The sequence below is a fragment of the Erythrolamprus reginae genome, chromosome 11 (genome assembly GCF_031021105.1).
Source record: "Erythrolamprus reginae isolate rEryReg1 chromosome 11, rEryReg1.hap1, whole genome shotgun sequence".
Taxonomy (NCBI): Eukaryota; Metazoa; Chordata; class Lepidosauria; order Squamata; family Dipsadidae; genus Erythrolamprus; species Erythrolamprus reginae.
In genome coordinates, this window is record NC_091960.1 from 30,023,494 (window position 1) to 30,037,931 (window position 14,438).

The following is a 14,438-nucleotide window of genomic DNA, read 5'->3' on the forward strand; positions in this document are numbered from 1 at the left end:
TGGTAATTAAACCAGTAATTTATTCCCCCTAATTGTTCACAAATTTTCTTTCTTTCTTTCTTTCTTTCTTTCTTTCTTTCTTTCTTCGTTCCTTCTTTCCTTCTTTCTTTCTTGGGGCAGCTTACAACATATAAAAGAAACAATATAAATATCCTAAATCCAATTAATTTAACTAATTAATCTAAAAGCCCTAGTAACATTTCTTTCTTTCTTTCTTTCTTTCTTTCTTTCTCTCTCTCTCTCTTTCCTTCCTTCCTTCCTTCTTTCTTTCCTTCTTTCTTTCTTGGGGCAGCTTACAACGTATAAAAGAAACAATATAAATATCCTAAATCCAATTAATTTAACTAATTAATCTAAAAAGCCTTAGTAACATTAAAAAACACTCACTCCCATTCAAACAACAGACATATATTACGTTTGTCAGCCAGGGGGTCTAGCATCTAGTGGCCCCAAGCCTGTCGACATAGATGAGTCTTCAGACTCTTACAGAAGGCGAGGAGGGTGTGGGGAGTGCGAATCTCTGGGGGGAGCTGATTCCAGAGGGCCGGGCCCCCCACAGAGAAGGCTCTTCCCCTAGGTCCCGCCAAGCGACATTGTCTAGTTGACGGAACCTGGAAAAGGCCGATTCTGTGTGTCCTAACCTGTTGCTGGGACTCATGGCATTGTAGGCTCTGACTGTAGAATGCTCAGTGGAGCAGCGTTTTGATCAGAGGTGAGTTTCAGGAGCTTACGACCAATTTTAGGAAACCAGTAGCAGAAATTTTGAGTACTTTGGAGAACCAGTAAACACCACCTATGGCTGGCCCCGCCAGCATCTATTCTCTGCCTCCCTAGTCCCAGCTGATTAGGAGGAAATGGAGATTTTGCAGTATCCTTCCCCTGCCACACCCACCAAGCCAAGCCATGCTCCCCAAGCCACGCCCACAGAAATGGTAGTAAAAAAGTTAAACCCGCCATTGGTTTTGACTATAGGTGTGAAACAATAAAGCTTGGAAAAGCTGCTAGGTACCAGGAAAAGGGGAAAGCAGATATGATTTTACTTGATACAGGGAAATCTTTTGATAATTTATTTCTGTGGCTGTGATCTGGAAGAAGATGAATTGCGCTGAGATTTTCTTTCAAGGATGCAGGGAATTTGCAAAGGACGTAAAGCTAAAATTAGGTCCCACAGAGTTGGCCTTCTCCGGGTCCCGTCGACTAAATAATGTCGTCTGGCGGGTCCCAGGGGAAGAGCCTTCTCTGTGGTGGCCCCGACCCTCTGGAACCAGCTCCCCCCTGAGATTAGAATTGCCCCCACTTTCCTCGCCTTTCGTAAACTCCTTAAAACCCACTGAAACTGAAATAACTTCCCCAGGCCTATATTGTTTATGTATGGTGTGTTGTGTGCATGTTTTCAAATTATGGGTTTTTAGTTTAAATTATTAGATTTGTATTACATATTGTTTGGCCACTATTGTTGTGAGCCGCCCCAAGTCTACGGAGAGGGGCGGCATACAAATTTAATTAATAATAATAATAATAATAATAATAATAATAATAATAATAATAATTGTAAAAGTATTTCTATTATAAAACGCTTTATTCAAAAAGAGAAGGTTGGGCCCTCTTCTCTGTTTTTTGTTGGCCTTACAGTCCCTGGCAAGGTAGATAAAGCCCTTCATGGCATCGGACCAGAATATCTCCGAGACCGCCTTCTGCCGCACGAATCCCAGCGACTGATTAGGTCCCACAGAGTGGGCCTTCTCCGGGTCCCGTCAACTAAACAATGTCGGTTGGCGGGCCCCAGGGGAAGAGCCTTCTCTGTGGCAGCCCCAACTCTCTGGAACCAGCTCCCCCCAGAGATTAGAACTGCCCCTACCCTCCTTGCCTTTCGTAAACTCCTTAAAACCCACCTGGGGGAACTGAGATATCTCCCCCCGGCGGGTCTATCCAATTCAATTCATGTATGGTATGCTTGTATGTATGTTTGCTTAATAATGGGCTTTTTAATATTTTAAATTGTAAATTATTAGGTTTGTCATGAATTGTTTTATTGTGTTGTGAGCCGCCCCGAGTCCACGGAAAGGGGTGGCATACAAATCTAATAAATAAATAAAAATAAAAATAAATAGATAAGACAAGAGAATCAAAATTCAGGAATTTCTCTCGCTGGTTTCAATATCTTTGAGTGACATAGTTCAAACAGAGCCAGGAAAAGATGTCCTATTTAGAAATCCGAACAAATGAAACGCTCATGAAACAAAACTCAGAACATCTGTTAAAGAATATATATAAGTTGCTACTGAAACATGCTTAAGAAATGGAACCGGTCTAAGATTACATGATTAAATGGGTGCATACATAGTTAGCACCATGAGAATGCAGTTAATCATTTGAAGATCATAACTGGATTTTTTTTTTAATGACACATTTTAGTTTGAAACTGATCTTTGCACTTATTAATACACCATGCTAAATCCATATATCTGATTCCTATGAAGGCTAAACCCACTGGGGTCCTTCTGATGGGCGACTTTGAAAGGACGTCTGGGTGAATTTAACCCTGCTGTTCTGTTCACAATTACTGGACACGTTTATGGTTTTGGGTCAAATAGACCCCAACATAATAACATCATGGTTAAAATGTTGGCTTTAGCTACTGTGAGTGGTTTTTTTGAATACATATTTCATCAGTAAACTGTATGTGAACATGATTGATCACAAACAAATGAAAAATGAAATTAAAATTTTATTTTTATTTTTTCAGAAAAAGGTAATTATACACATGTACTGTTTTGGGTCTATTTGACCCAAAGAGTTTTACAGGTCTGAAACTTGTGATTGATGTACATTTGAGGGGTTCTTACTATGAGTGTGGGGGTTTTTGGGGTGGGGGCTTGGTTTTTTTTGGTTTACCTATTGCTACGTGCTGATTGTTATACTTAGAAACATAGAAACATAGAAGACTGACGGCAGAAAAAGACCTCATGGTCCATCTAGTCTGCCCTTATACTATTTCCTGTGTTTTATCTTAGGATGGATATATGTTTATCCCAGGCATGTTTAAATTCAGTTACTGTGGATTTACCAACCACGTCTGCTGGAAGTTTGTTCCAAGCATCTACTACTCTTTCAGTGAAATAATAATTTCTCACGTTGCTTTTGATCTTTCCCCCAACTAACGTCAGATTGTGTCCCCTTGTTCTTGTGTTCACTTTCCTATTAAAAACACTTCCCTCCTGAACCTTATTTAACCCTTTAACATATTTAAATGTTTCGATCATGTCCCCCCTTTTCCTTCTGTCCTCCAGACTATACAGATTGAGTTCATTAAGTCTTTCCTGATACGTTTGATGCTTAAGACCTTCCACCATTCTTGTAGCCAGTCTTTGGACCCGTTCAATTTTGTCAATATCTTTTTGTAGGTGAGGTCTCCAGAACTGAACACAGTATTCCAAATGTGGTCTCACCAGTGCTCTATATAAGGGGATCACAATCTCCCTCTCCCTGCTTGTTATACCTCTAGCTATGCAACCAAGCATCCTACTTGCTTTTCCTACTGCCCGACCACACTGCTCACCCATTTTGAGGCTGTCAGAAATCTTGTACTTGTACTGTTCAGGTCAATATTGACTTTTACAGGTCTGAAATTTGTGATTGATTTACTTTTTCTCATTTGAGGGGTTCTTATTATGAGTGTGGGTTTTTTGGTAATAGGGGTTGGGTGTTTTTTTTTTTGGTTTACCAGTTGCTACAGGTAAATATTGACCCAAACAGTACAAGTGTAACAATCAGCACGTAGCAACAGGTAAACAAACCTACCCCCATAAAAAAAAACATACACTCATAGTAAGAACCCCTCAAATGAGGAAAAGTAAATCAATCATAGGTTTCAGACCTGTAAAAGTCAATTAATCACACGTTTCAGATCTGTAAAACTCTTCGGGTCAAATAGACCCGGAACAGCACATCTGTATAGTAACTGTGCCCAGGAAAAACTAAAAAACCCAAGAAACACTCATAGTAAGAACCCCTCAAATGAGGCAAAGTCACTTAATTGCAAGTTTCAGATCTGCAGGGAAAAAATTGTACAGGATCTCAACTTGGGCGTCCTCCTAGATCCACAGCTGACATTGGAACATCATCTTTCGGCTGTGGCGAGGAGGGCGTTTGCCCAGGTTCGCCTGGTGCAGCAGTTGCGGCCCTATTTGGACAGGGAGTCATTGCTCACAGTCGCTCATGGCCTTACCACGCTCTCTACATGGGGCTATCTTTGAAAAGTGTTCGGAAACATCAGATCGTGCAGAACGCGGCCGCGAGAGCCATCGTGGGGCTTCCAAGATTCGCCCATGTTTCTTCAACACTCCGTAGCTTGCATTGGCTGCCGATCAGTTTCCGGTCACAATTCAAAGTGTTGGTCATGACCTTTAAAGCCCTACATGGCATTGGACCAGAGTACCTCTGAACCGCCTGCTACCGCACGAATCCCAGCGACCGATAAGGTCCCACAGAGTTGGCCTTCTCCGGGTCCCGTCGACCAAACAATGTCGTTTGGCGGGCCCCAGGGGAAGAGCCTTCTCTGTGGCGGCCCCGGCCCTCTGGAACCAACTCCCCCCGGAGATTAGAACTGCCCCCACCCTCCCTGTCTTTCATAAACTACTCAAGACTCATTTATGCCGCCAGGCATGGGGGAGTTAAGATATTCCTTCCCCCTAGGCCATTACAAGTTATGCATGGCATGTTTGTGTGTATGTTTGGTTTTATCATAAGGGTTTTTAGTTGTTTTATTAATTGGATTTCTACATGCTGTTTTTATCATTGTTGTTAGCCGCCCCGAGTCTGCGGAGAGGGGCTGCATACAAATCCAATAAATAAATAATAAATAAATAATAAATTAAATTTTGGGTCAAATAGACCCGAACAGAACATAAGGGTTATTCCACAAGAGCAGAATAATTGCCATCAGATGTCATTAGTGCAAGATCATAAGCTGCTAAATGCCAGTTTTCAATCCCATTTATATGAGCAAAGCATCTGTTTAAGATGAAGAAAACTCCTAAGTCCACATTAGCCTCCTCATTTAAAAGGAGTCAGGGCCCAAGGTTGGGAACGAGATAATAATAATAATAATTTATTAGATTTGTGTGGCCGCCCCTCTCCGAAGACCCTCTGAAGTGATATCTCTGAAGGACTCTACACTAATAACGTTTAAACCTCTGTCCACAATGCAGGCCAATATTTACCATGGGATCTGTTAAACAACCGAATTCTTGGAAAAAATTGCTGATCAATGGCCTTATTCAACATCAGCACTCTTGCCTAAGAGACCAGCAAGCAAATAGTGTGATCATGGTTTAATCAGCAGAGTTTATCAATTTGGTGCCTTCTAGATATTCTTAAGCACAACTCTCACAATCTCTTTGTCATCAATCTTGCGGCTATTTCTTCTGCACTGAACAAATGATGGTTGATAAGGCCAAGATGAATCCTGGCTGTCTTGCAGGCAGTTTCTCAAAGATAGTCACTTCTTTAGTTACTAAAGCAAGCTGCTGCTTCTTCTTCTTCTTCTTCTTCTTCTTCTTCTTCTTCTTCTTCTTCTTCTTCTTCTTCTTCTTCTTCTTCTTCTCCTTCCTCTTCCTCTTCTGTCTTCTTCTGTCCTCTTCTTCTTCTGTCCTCTTCTTCTTCTTCTTCTTCTTCTTCTTCTTCTTCTTCTTCTTCTTCTTCTTCTTCTTCTGTCTTCTTCTGTCTTCTTCTTCTTCTTCTCCTTCCTCTTCCTCTTCTGTCTTCTTCTGTCCTCTTCTTCTTCTGTCTTCTGTCTTCTTCTTCTTCTTCTTCTTCTTCTTCTTCTTCTTCTTCTTCTGTCTTCTTCTGTCTTCTTCTTCTTCTGTCTTCTTCTTCTTCTGTCTTCTTCTTCTTCTGTCTTCTTCTTTTTCTTCTTCTTCTTCTTCATCTCCTCCTTCTCTTCCTCCTCCTCCTCCTCCTCCTCATTCCTGTCCCTGTTTTGTGGCTACTATATTTAATTTAACTCTTAGAAACATAGAAACATAGAAGACTGATGGCAGAAAAAGACCTCATGGTCCATCTAGTCTGCCCTTATACTATTTCCTGTATTTTATCTTACAATGGATATATGTTTATCCCAGGCATGTTTAAATTCGGTTACTGTGGATTTACCAACCACGTCTGCTGGAAGTTTGTTCCAAGGATCTACTACTCTTTCAGTAAAATAATATTTTCTCATGTTGCCTTTGATCTTTCCCCCAACTAACTTCAGATTGTGTCCCCTTGTTCTTGTGTTCACTTTCCTATTAAAAACACTTCCCTCCTGAACCCTATTTAACCCTTTAACATATTTAAATGTTTCGATCATGTCCCCCCTTTTCCTTCTGTCCTCCAGACTATACAGATTGAGTTCATGAAGTCTTTCCTGATACGTTTTATGCTTAAGACCTTCCACCATTCTTGTAGCCTGTCTTTGGACCCGTTCAATTTTGTCAATATCTTTTTGTAGGTGAGGTCTCCAGAACTGAACACAGTACTCCAAATGTGGTCTCACCAGCGCTCTGTATAAGGGGATCACAATCTCCCTCTTCCTGCTTGTTATACCTCTAGCTATGCAGCCAAGCATCCTACTTGCCTTTCCTACCGCCTGACTACACTGCTCACCCATTTTGAGACTGTCAGAAATCACTACCCCTAAATCCTTCTCTTCTGAAGTTTTTGCTAACACAGAACTGCCAATGCAATACTCAGATTGAGGATTCCTTTTCCCCAAGTGCATTATTTTACATTTGGAAACATTAAACTGCAGTTTCCATTGCTTTGACCATTTATCTAGTAAAGCTAAATCATTTACCATATTACTGACCCCTCCAGGAATATCAACCCTATTGCACACTTTAGAGTCATCGGCAAATAGGCAAACCTTCCCTACCAGACTTTCCCCTATGTCACTCACAAACATATTAAAAAGAATAGGACCCAGAACAGACCCTTGTGGCACACCGCTTGTAACCTGTCTCTGCTCAGAATACTTGCCATTAACAATAACTCTCTGATGTCTATGCTTCAGCCAGCTTGAAATCCACTGAACTATCCAGGGATTAAGTCCAATCTTCACTAATTTATCTATCAGCTCTTTATGTGGAACCGTATCAAAGGCTTTGCTGAAGTCCAGATAGGCAATATCCACGGCACCACCTTGATCCAACACCTTTGTGACATAGTCAAAGAAATCAATGAGATTAGTCTGACATGATTTGCCTTCAGTAAAGCCATGCTGATTGGGGTCCAATAAGTTATTGTTTTTTAGGTGCTGATTTATCCTCTTTTTGAGTAGAGTCTCCATCATTTTAACTACAACTGATGTCAAGCTAACTGGCCTGTAGTTACCAGCTTCTTCTCTACTGCCCTTCTTGTGGATAGGCACAACACTGGCCATTCTCCAATCCTCAGGAACATCTCCTGTTAACAGGGATTGGTTAAACAAATCAGTTAGGGGGGCAGCAATGACAGATCTGAGTTCTTTAAGAACTCTGGGGTGGATGCCATCTGGACCCATTACCTTATTTATCTTTAATTGTTCAAGTTCTTCTAAGACATCGGCTTCTAAGATCACTGGAGCTGAATCCGTACAGCTGGAAGCAATGCTATATCCCCCTATAGTATTATTTTGTAAGGTGTCTTTTGAGAAAACTGAACAGAAGTAGCTATTGAAATGGTCAGCGATCTCCTTATTCCCATCAATGCCATTATTATTCCTGGTACTAAGCTTTGTGATGCTGCAGTTTTCCTTCTTCCTATCACTAATATATCTGAAGAAGGTTTTATCCCCCTTCTTTACAGATTTTGCAATTTCTTCCTCTTTTGAGGCTTTAGCAGCATATATTATCTGTTTCGCCTCCTTCTGTCTCATTTTATACACCTATCAGCTATACTTCCAGACTCTTTATACCTCCTATAGGCAGCCTTTTTTTCATTGACTATAGCCCTTACATCATTGCTAAACCATAGCGGTTTCTTCTTCCTTTTACCTTTAGTTATTTGCTTTACATAAAGTCTTGTGGCTTTTAAGATGGCCTTTTTTAATACAGTCCACTGGGTGCTCGCTCCTGCCATTTTATCCCTCCCCTTTAATTCATTATTTAAATATTCCCCCATTGCATTAAAATTTGTTTTTCTGAAATCTAATACTTTGGTTGCAGTGTAGGATTGCTCACAATCAGTTTTTACATCAAACCACAAACATAGATGGTCACTGCAACCTAAATTTTCTCCCACCTTGACCTCTGAAACCCAATTCCCATTTGTAAAAACTAAATCTAGAATATTCTCACCTCTAGTTGGTGTCTTAACTAGCTGTGCTAGAGCTGCTCCTGTAAAGGCCTCTACTATATTCTTACTTTTGCATATAAGGGCACTGGGGATATTCCAGTCAACATCAGGCATGTTGAAATCACCCATAACCACAATATCTCCCTTTACTGCCATTTGGGTAATTTCATCCACCATCTTGTTGTCATATTCCTCAGATTGCCCTGGAGGCCTATAGATCACCCCAATTCTAATGACAGAACCTTCTTTATTTTGCATGCAAATCCAGAGGGTCTCCAGATCTTTACATGTATTTTGAATTAGTATTGTTTTTAGAGTTTCTTTAACATAAATGGCTACTCCACCTCCCCTTCTCTCTATTCTATCCTTCCTATACAGTGTATATCCTGGTATGGATATTTCCCATTCATTAGAATCCTTAAACCATGTCTTGACTATTGCAATGCATTCTACATGGGGCTACCCTTGAAGAGCGTTCGGAGACTTCAGCTGGTGCAAAATGCAGCAGCACGTGCAATTATGGGGGTACGAAGGTATGCCCGTATCACTCCATCTTTACGCAAGCTGCATTGGTTGCCAGTCAGTCTCCAAACGCAATTCAAGGTGTTGGTTATTACCTTTAAAGCCCAGACTATTTACAGGACCGTCTCCTCCCTCCTCCCTCACTGCGGCCAATAAGGGCCTTCAGAGTCAGCCTTTTCCATGTCCCGTCCGCCAAACAATGTTGGTTGGCGGGACCTTGGGGAAGAGCCTTCTCTGTGGTAGCTCCGACCCTGTGGAATCAATTGCTCCCAGAGATTCTCCTCCCTACTGGTCTTCCAGAAAGCCATCAAGATCTGGCTTTTCTGGCAGGCCTGGAATTAGGATTGACTGTTAGTATGTGTGGTTTCTTATGCAGTAGTTTTTGTATTGTATTTGTATTGTATTTATTAGATTTGTATGCCGCTCCTCTCCGAAGACTCGGGGCGGCTAACAACAATAAAAAAGACAATGTGAACAAATCTAATATTAAAAATAATCTAAAAAACCCCAATTTAAAGAACCACTCATACATACAAGTATACCATGTATAAATTCTATAAGCCTAGGGGGAAGGGAAATTTCAATTCCCCCACGCCTGACGACAGAGGCGGGTTTTAAGGAGCTTGCGAAAGGCAAGGAGGGTGGGGGCAACTCTGATATCTGGGGGGAGCTGGTTCCAGAGGGTCGGGGCCGCCACAGAGAAGGCTCTTCTCCTGGGTCCCGCCAAATGACATTGTTTAGTTGACGGGACCTGGAGAAGGCCAACTCTGTGGGACCTAACCGGTTGCTGGGATTCGTGCGGCAGAAGGCGGTCCCAGAGATATTCTGGTCCGATGCCATGAAGGGCTGTATAGGTCATATTGTAGATTTTATGGATGTTTTTTATTGCTCTTTTTATCAGTATTATATTTATAACCGTTGTTAGCTGCTCAGAGTCTGTTTTGGAGTGAGCGGCATATAAATGCAACAAACATGATTGTATGCAACAAATATGATAGTATGATTGTTGAATGATTGGTCTGATAGGTCTTCTTTTAATTTTAATGATTGTTTTAATGTATTCATATTATTGTTCTGTTTTTGTACATGTTGTGAGCCGCCCTGAGCCCTCGGAGAGGAGCGGCAAACAAATCCAATAAAATAAAATAAATAAATGAAATAAATATCCAACAGAACATGCAACTGAATTCTAAGCAAGAAACAAGTAACAATCTCAGATCAGATCAGTGCAGGTTCTGTATATGACAAGATTCACACTGCTAAGGAAGCCAACCATAACAAGCCTTCCATATAAATATATATAAATATAAATCCAATAAATCTTCCACACTTCCCATACCAAAGCTGAAGGCATCTCAACTTGCTTGCTCGTGCATCTGCAATAGGTGAGAAGCATCGTAACACCAATAATAGCAAATATACTGGTAGCAATCAAAGAACCGGCAATGATTTCCCAATTTTTTACTGGAAAAGAAAAAAAAAGCAATTATGAGATACTAAAATACATCGTTCAGATATCAATAGATAGGAAGCTGGAATTGTTAATTACCAAGTTAACTCAGGCCACTGAAGTCCAACCCTCTAAAAGACCCGTTGTACCTACCTGAACGGTCTTCTCGATGCACTGGAAGGAGAGTCCAGCATGGGTTATTAACCAATCCCATTGGTAGAGACTGAGTGAAAAATTTACATAAATTATTAGGCACCGCCCCCACACTGCTCCCATGAGCCCAGTTTTAAAAACGAAAAAACTATGTAAGAGGATAACCAAATTTTATTGCCAGAACATAACTATAACTCCCATCTCCGGCGACCCTTGAACTCAACATGCCGGGTGGGTTTGGACTCTCCTTCCAGTGCATCGAGAAGACCGTTCAGGTAGGTACAACGGGTCTTCTCCACTGCAGCTGGAAGGAGAGTCCAGCATGGGATATGCCAAAGTTTTAAGGTCCATGGGAGGGAGAAGGTCTTGAAAGGGACGTTGGAGATGCACAAACTCTCTGTAGTACACGCCTGCCGAATGCAGCCTCCGCTGAAGCAAACGAATCCAACTTATAATGTTTAATAAACGTAGATGGTGCTGCCCAGGTAGCTGCTCTACAAATGTCATCGATAGAAGCCTGCGTGGACCAGGCTGCCGATGCGGCTGCACTCCTGGTCGAGTGGGCCGTTAGTCCTGCTGGAACGGTGTGTCCACCCGCTCTATAGGCCTCCGTGATGCAATCCTTTAGCCAACGACTAATGGATTTGGCTGAGATTCCAAGTCCCATGTGATGTTGAGAGAAAGAGACAAACAGTTTCTCTGATTTCCTGAACGGTTCAGTTCGCCTAATATATATTTTTAAGGCTCTTCTGACATCAACCTTATGCCAACGTAGTTCGGAAGGGTGATTTCCATGTGTGCAAAAGTCCGGCAGGATCAACTCCTGCTTTCTATGAAACTGTGTATTCACCTTTGGAATAAAGGTGGGATCCAGACGGAGCACCACCCTGTCGGGATGGAATATACACAAATCCGGCCTCACAGAAAGGGCTGAAAGCTCGGAAACCCTGCGTGCCGACGTGATTGCCACTAGAAAGGCCGTTTTTATGGAAAGGATCCGTAGGGGAATCGTCCTTAATGGCTCAAAAGGTGGTTTCGTGAGCGCTTGTAGCACTAGTGTGAGGTCCCAAGATGGAAACCTCCTAACCGGAGGTGCGTGTTTGTTTGTAGCACCCCGAATGAAGTCTCTAACTAGTGGATGGTAGGCTAAAGATCGAGCTTCTGATGTCTGGACCATGGTGGCAAGTGCCGCTACCTGTCTCCTCAGGGTGTTGGGGGCTAATCCCCGATCTATCCCTGACTGGAGGAATTCCAATACCGTAATTACGGAAGCATCTCTGGGATTCCTGCCTGCCCTGTCGCAAAACCTGCAGAAGGCCGCCCACGACGCCTGGTAAATCCGAGAAGTTGAAGGGCGCCTTGCGGCCTGTATTGTGTCAATGACCTTCTCCGGCAACTCTAGATGTCTCAGTCTGTGCCGCTCAAGTGCCATACGGTTAGTTGTAGCCATTGGGGATCCGGATGTTGCAGGGACCCCTGGCTGAGGGAGATGACGTGGTCCGGAATCCTCCATGGTGGTGACCTGGACATAGCTGTCAGGTCGGCGAACCACGGACGACGTGGCCAATGCGGTGCTATCATCAGCACCTCCGCCCGCTCCCTCAGAATCTTCTCCACCACCCTTGGAATCAGGTTCACTGGAGGGAATGCGTAAAGCAGACCGGCTGGCCATGGTGTCAGTAAGGCGTTGACCCCTTCCGCTCCCGGTTCCGGAAAGCGCGAGTAAAACCTCGGTGTCTGAGCGTTCTGCCGAGTAGCGAACAGGTCCACCAAGGGTTCCCCGAACCTGTGAGACATCTGTTGGAAGATTCCTGGATCCAACCTCCATTCTGATGGATCCAAGGTGGTCGTGCTGAGCCAGTGCGCCTGCGTGTTGATATCCCCAGCGATGTGTTCCGCAGACAGAGAGGCTAGATGTGCCTCGGCCCAGTTGAACAGCTCGTTGGACTCCTCCATAAGGCGTTGCGACCTCGTACCCCCTTGGTGGTTCAGGTGGGCTCTGGTCGCCACGTTGTCTGTTAAAATCAAGACATGCCTGTTCAGTACGAACGGTAGGAAGGTCCGAAGGGCTAAGTGGACTGCCCTGAGCTCGAGGAAGTTGATGTTTATGGGGCTTAAGTCTGTAGGTGTCCAGATGCCCTGCGCCATGTGATGGCCTATGTGCGCTCCCCAACCATAAAGACTTGCGTCTGTGGTAAGGATGACTTTGTCCTGCATGTGGAATGGCGATCCCTTGCGAATTGCCTGCGACTTCCACCATTTTAGGGACTCCTTGACCTCCCGAGGTAATTTGACCTGCCGATGGGAGTGGCTGACCTTTGTCCTCTGAGCTGGCAGTAAGAACCACTGCAAGGTCCGAATATGGTGCCTGGCCCACGGAACGATTGCGATGGCCGACACCAGGGTTCCCAGAACCTTTGAAAGTAGCGATAGGGGAACCCTTCTGTGTTGGCTGAGGCTGGCGATGAGACGCTGGATGTTCTCTAGCCTCTCTGGGGAGAGTGACACCGTATTGGTTTGGGTGTCTATAATGGCCCCCAGATGTTGGAGCCTGGTTCTGGGTGTCAGTTGGCTCTTGTCCATGTTTATGGTGAAGCCATGGTCTTCCAGTGTTTGCATGGTCTGAACCAGATCCTGCCTCGCCTGCACTTGGGACCTGGACAAAATAATGATGTCGTCCAGGTATGCCATCAACCTTATGGCGTGCCCTCGCAGGTGGGCCGTCAGAGCATCCAGAAGCTTGGTAAAGGTGCGTGGGGCGGAGGAAAGGCCAAATGGCATAGCTCTGTACTGGAAGTGCACTCCCTCGGAGCAGAAGCGCAGGTATTTTCGGTGCTCCGGGTGTATGGGTACATGAAGATACGCCTCTTTCAAGTCGATAGAAGTCAGAAGGTCGCGAGACCTGATTGAGGCTAGGATGGTCTGTAGGGAGTGCATATGAAATCTCCGGTATTTGATGAAAATGTTTAGTTGTTTGAGGTTGAGGATTAACCTGCAGCCTCCTGAGGTTTTGGGCACGATGAAGATCCTTGAATAGAAGCCTCTGCCCCTCTCCTGGGGCGGTACCGGTTCTATGGCCTGGATCTCCAGCAAATGTGAAATTTCCTCTTGTAGTTGTAGTCTCTTCCGAGGGTCTCGGAGCGTTGGACAGTGTATAACTCGGTTGGGGGGTCGCCCAACGAACTCCAGCCGTAGACCTCCCGACACTGTGGCGATGACCCACTGATCGGAGGACGTGCTGCGCCAGGAGGCACTGAAGTGCTGCAGTTTCCCCCCGATCGGCAGCTGGCTGGGCAAGTCATTTGGATCGGCGGAAACCTCGGTGGTTGCCCCCCCCGAAAGGGCCGCCGGGATTGTTGGTATCCCCTGGGTCGGTCCTGGAACGACCCCCGGTCGCTTCTGTAGGTGTGCTGCGTGAATTGACCCTGGTTGAAGGGCCTTTGCTGCTGTGTCGTGTTGGCAGAGTTATCCCATCGTGGCTGTTGTCGCCTCGCATAAGGGGTGGACCTCCGATCCTGCCTTCTGCCCGACCTGGGAAGAACTTTCCTCTTGTCTTTGTCCTCCACGAGGACCTTGTTCAAGATATCGCCAAAGAGTGTCGCACCCTGGAATGGTGCCGATGCCAACCGCCACTTGGACTTCAGGTCCGCTGGCCAGTTCCTCAACCACAGCAAGCGACGGGCCGATAGGGCCGTGGCCATCCCCCTGCTGGAGAACTTGGCTGCGTGCAAGATGGCGTCCGCGGAGAATTCAGCTGCCGCCTGCAACTTACTCAGATCCTGGCGAAGTCTGCCCTCGTCCGGGCCCAATCGAGATTGCATCTCCTGGAGCCACAGCAGGGATGCCCTATTCAGGAAGGATGCCGCTGCTGCTGCCCTGAATCCCCAGCTAGCCATCTGGTGGATCTTCCGCAGCAGTGTCTCCGCCTTCCTCTCCTCTGGTTTCAGGTTTTCTCCTGTCTCCGAGGGAACCAGGGCGCTGGAGACCAAGGTTACAACCG

The 14,438-nt window shown here is 44.7% G+C and overlaps 1 protein-coding gene across 1 annotated transcript in view; it reads right to left on the bottom strand.

Annotated features, from left to right (window-relative positions):
• IFNLR1 (interferon lambda receptor 1) overlaps nt 1-14,438 on the bottom strand; it is a 46,554-nt gene that overhangs the window by 18,415 nt on the left and 13,701 nt on the right. Inside the window, exon 6 of the mRNA XM_070764094.1 lies at nt 10,175-10,299. Coding sequence (XP_070620195.1) covers nt 10,175-10,299 — 125 coding nt within the window. The remainder of the gene's footprint in view (nt 1-10,174; nt 10,300-14,438) is intronic.